The sequence below is a fragment of the Atta colombica genome, unplaced genomic scaffold (assembly GCF_001594045.1).
Source record: "Atta colombica isolate Treedump-2 unplaced genomic scaffold, Acol1.0 scaffold33, whole genome shotgun sequence".
Classification (NCBI taxonomy): domain Eukaryota; kingdom Metazoa; phylum Arthropoda; class Insecta; order Hymenoptera; family Formicidae; genus Atta; species Atta colombica.
In genome coordinates this window covers 2,175,257-2,179,453 of record NW_017259437.1, presented here as the reverse complement: position 1 = coordinate 2,179,453, position 4,197 = coordinate 2,175,257, and the positions used below count along the sequence as shown (strand labels likewise).

At 34.3% G+C, this 4,197-nt stretch overlaps 1 protein-coding gene across 5 annotated transcripts in view; it reads right to left on the bottom strand.

Annotated features, from left to right (window-relative positions):
• The window catches only part of LOC108690560 (probable Na(+)/H(+) antiporter nhx-9), a 21,061-nt gene that overhangs the window by 1,829 nt on the left and 15,035 nt on the right, over nucleotides 1–4,197 (bottom strand). For 3 of the 5 annotated variants that reach the window (XM_018197921.1, XM_018197920.1, XM_018197922.1), the window contains 8 exons: nucleotides 3,873–4,088; nucleotides 3,653–3,788; nucleotides 3,091–3,231; nucleotides 2,933–3,005; nucleotides 2,751–2,855; nucleotides 2,420–2,521; nucleotides 1,894–2,061; nucleotides 1,462–1,620 (listed from right to left, as the gene is read on the bottom strand). In XM_018197921.1, coding sequence (XP_018053410.1) covers nucleotides 1,462–1,620; nucleotides 1,894–2,061; nucleotides 2,420–2,521; nucleotides 2,751–2,855; nucleotides 2,933–3,005; nucleotides 3,091–3,231; nucleotides 3,653–3,788; nucleotides 3,873–4,088 — 1,100 coding nt within the window. Of the gene's footprint in view, nucleotides 1–1,436; nucleotides 1,621–1,893; nucleotides 2,062–2,419; nucleotides 2,522–2,750; nucleotides 2,856–2,932; nucleotides 3,006–3,090; nucleotides 3,232–3,652; nucleotides 3,789–3,872; nucleotides 4,089–4,197 lie in introns of all 5 variants that reach the window. The other 2 variants (XM_018197924.1, XM_018197923.1) reach the window with 2 other exon arrangements.

Sequence of the window (4,197 nt, the reverse complement as noted above, 5' to 3'; positions counted from 1 at the left end):
ATATATATATGTATATATATATAAAATATATGTCTATCGCATAAATTAAGATTATTGCAATATCTGTAAATTGATTATTTTTTCATATTCGTTAAATTGAAAAGTTGAGTTAAAAATCGATATACTTGTTTTTCAAATCGCATTATTTTAACAATTGGGAATATTTTCCATTTATTTTAGTTCAGATTATAGCCACACTCATATAATAATAACTAAAAATCGTTTTGAATTTTTTGTTTCAATTAAGTTGGAAAGTAAAATGTCAACCGCCGATATATTTTTTTATATTTTGTGTTTAAATTTACGTAATTTAAAAACTAATACACATTTAGCCATATAAAAATTTATAGAATATTTAAATACATACAAGTGGATAATAAAAGTGCAGAAAAATGTGTACAATTTCCTTTAAAAATGTTTTTCAAAAGCTACTTTTTTGCGCTTGACTAGAATATTCCTTATCGTAATTAGTTCCACGCGCACGATAAAAAAAACTTTTTTATCTTCTTTTATATCTGTTCTCAAAGCATATTCTCTTTCTACTATAACCGATATTTTAGATTTAGAAAATATTTTATTTGAAAAATTTTAATTTACACGTACATACATTTGATAAACGAAATAGGATAATAAAATTGATACATTGATAGATTAATGTATCTTGAATTTAAGCAGATACTAAATATATTTATTGGAAACCGGTTTTTCCGCCACAAACGCTATTGCGAATATGACAGCAAACACCAATGTCTTAATGATAAAAATATAAAAAGTGAAAAATGATTAACAACAATGTAATAATAACAACAATGGAATAATAGGTAAAAAATTAATAAGTTTATGATTTCAATCACTTTTGTTATATGACAATATTAATAAACAGAGCTAAAACTGTATGAATTTATGATAAAGGAATTAGAATTTCAGAATAAAGATTATAATTTATGCATGCAATTCGTTCACGAAACAATATTTCTTCCATAGCGAAACGACGGTTAGCACGTGTGGGCACTGGCATGTCGATGCTCATTTTGCAATTGCTCACAAAAATAGCTACGAACATGTAACGCAACATGAGTGACGCTCGTCACAACGCATTAAAAAATAGCATACTTCAATGCTTCTCAACGTTTCGCATCTTTCGCGTATTATTTCGAATATTTCCCGCTTAAAGCGTAATAATTTATAGTCGTTATATATCATTGAGTCATTTTGAAATATTATTATTTCAGAACTTTAAAATATGCGAATTTTTTTTTTCGTGATATATTTCGCTAAGTATTCGAAACTTCCTCTATGCATTGAAAACGATGGAAGGGAATGAAAGGGGGATGTAGAATGGAAATTGAATAATCCGACTCGGCAGGCATGAAAAAAGAGAGAAGGGGGGGAGGGAGGGAAGAAAAGGAAAAGAAATAAAAATGAACCACACGTACCCTCCTTCTGCTATGCGTCACGTACCCTTGGTTTTCGCGGGGGAATCCATTTCCGCGGGGGTGTACTCGTCCGTCTCGTCCACCTCGTCGACGGTCTCTTGGCAATCGATACTGTCGGGCGTGCACACGCTCTCGCGTCGAAATAGGCCAATCACGGATTGGACTTTCGGCTGTTCGATCCCACCTGAAAAGCGGAAAGACATATCGGGCATGTAGAAGTACCGCTGGGAATAAATAGGCAGGCGGTGAGCGATTTCACGAGCTGAAAGTTTTCAGAGAGTTGTTAATCTTCTTAGAGGAAAACTGACTTACAGCTATCGTGACGGTCTATTGGTTTTCATATTCGTTACTCTTTTATGAAAAAAAAAAAAAATCGAAAAAACTTTTTTACGGTACATTAATATTTGACAGCTGAATTGAATTATCTTGTTTTTTTTCCCCCTTTTTTCTTTTTTACCTAAGAAAGTGGCGGAGGGCGAACTGTAGGCGAGATATTCTTTATTGGAGCACCAGGCTGGAAATTCGTGCTGCTTGATCGGATGACCCGATTCGTAATCGTCCTCACGTTTCCACGGTAACATAGTTTCCGTAGCCGTAGGGGTGGTTACTCTGTAGCCTTCCGCACCTAGGTCAAATATCGCACAAGACAATAGTAACGGGAGTATGAAATGGAAATTGAAACCGTTATGATTTCGGCGGATGCAATTTTCGATGTCATAAACACGAAAAGTCCGAAGTCCACCGAAATTATATCGATTTTTAAATCCTAAAAAAAAAAAAAAAAATAACAAACGCTCGAAAAATCATGATCACCAATATAAAAAAGATGCAAAAGAGAAAAATCACAGCAATACAAGATCAACGCCTGGTTTGGTTAATGCTGAAAAATAGAAAAAAAAAGTACGCAAAAAAGGAAAAGAACGATTCGCAATAACATAAAACCAATGCTCGAACTCTTTCTTTTTCTCATTTTGAAAACGTACCGTCGCGTCCTATTTTCAAGTCTCCTTCGTCCGTATTTATTGTGTCCATCGACGTAGTAGCGGTGGTAGCGTGTTGATTGTCCGCGTTTACATTCGGCGAATCTTCCGTTTAAAGATTTTAAGCTCTATTAGTCATGACTCTTTTCAAGAAGATAATTCAATAACTACAATCTACATGTACATAAATTGTAATCTTCGCTATATAGATAAGAGAAATCAAGACATCCTGATCGTTTTCATCGTCGCATTTCGTCGATATACCTATATTTTTAACTTCAATCTCATTTTTCAGTTCAATTCGATTTAGTAAGTTAAAGAAAAGTTTTCTTACCGGACGTTCGCGCGGTGAACGTGATCGCTGAATCCCAATCCTCTTTGCTGGAGGGCTTCGAGGTTTCTCCGTTTTCTAACTCATACAGCACGCCATTGATGTAATCTGTGCACGATAATTCATGAGAAAAAAAAAGAAAGAAAAAATTACGGAACTTCGAAGTACAATTAATTTGCACGTACCTTGCGTAAATAGCTTTGTCGAGCCGTTCTGCTGTTGAAATTCTGGGAAACTAACGTGATTCTGTTTGCCATCCTATACAATTGAAATCGATAAAATGGAAAGTCGAAGACGTCGAAATTAAATATGACAAACGATCGAGACGCTGATCGATTCTTACTTTGAGTAACTTTTTGCTGCGTTTATGGCGATGTTTGTGCTCTCCCATCATCCGTCGAATATTCATGTGCATTTTGTAATTGACTTGTGTCGAAAGATCGCGATCATTCACCGCGTGTCGACTGTAGCTCAAACGTCGATGCTAAATAATATATGACGCTTGTAGAAAATTTTTAGACGCAATATTTTTAAATATAATAGAATATTATTAAAATATGCTGATATATTTTCTAATTACAGCTTCTTTGATGAATTTAAAATAAATCCTCTTTGACGAAAGAAGTAAATACTAAAATATCGATTTGGAAATTAGAAGAGATCTGCAAATGGATGATATTTAAAAAGAATATCAGGATATTTTAAAGTAAAAGTAAAACATTTACAAGAAATTATATTTTTTCTGGAGATAAATTGATTTAAAATTTGTCAGAAAAAATATAGTTAAAAAATTTAATAATAGAGGGATTATTACTTTATTACACACAATATATTATGTTAAAGAGCATATATCACGAGCAGACTTTGAATTTGGAGAAAATCTAGACTCGATCATAATCTCTTACCCTTTTGTATGGTTTACAAAGCTCTTCGGCGAGCAGATGGTGTATTCTCGCGTCCGTTAGGTCTTTTTTGGAAGGATTGTACTCCAGTTCCTGCAGATCGATATTCCATCCCGTTTCGAGCTGGCTGCAGCTGGGACTAGAGAGAAAAAGAATGCGATTAGCATTCTTGCGCTTTTATTTTATCAACGACAATTGTTGACGAACAACAGGAATTCCGCACCTTCCATTGAACTGTCCGGTATTGCTGTAATTACGGAATATCGCCGACATACTTTCGGTGCCGCTAATGTTGCCAATAGTGGAGGCATTTCTTCTTATGTAATCTAACGCATCCTTCATCGCCAGCTTCGAGTAAGTTTCCAGAATCTTCGGCTCGGCGCCGCAATGATCTTTCACGAGATAAGGTCGGATGAATTTATTGTCGAATCGCTTGAATCTACAGCAAATCAAGACAGATAATATTTTTATTAGGGAAACAAAAAATAGAAGAGGTAAATAGAAATACTGAAAAAAACATTCTGATAATTAGTCGATACAAATACAAT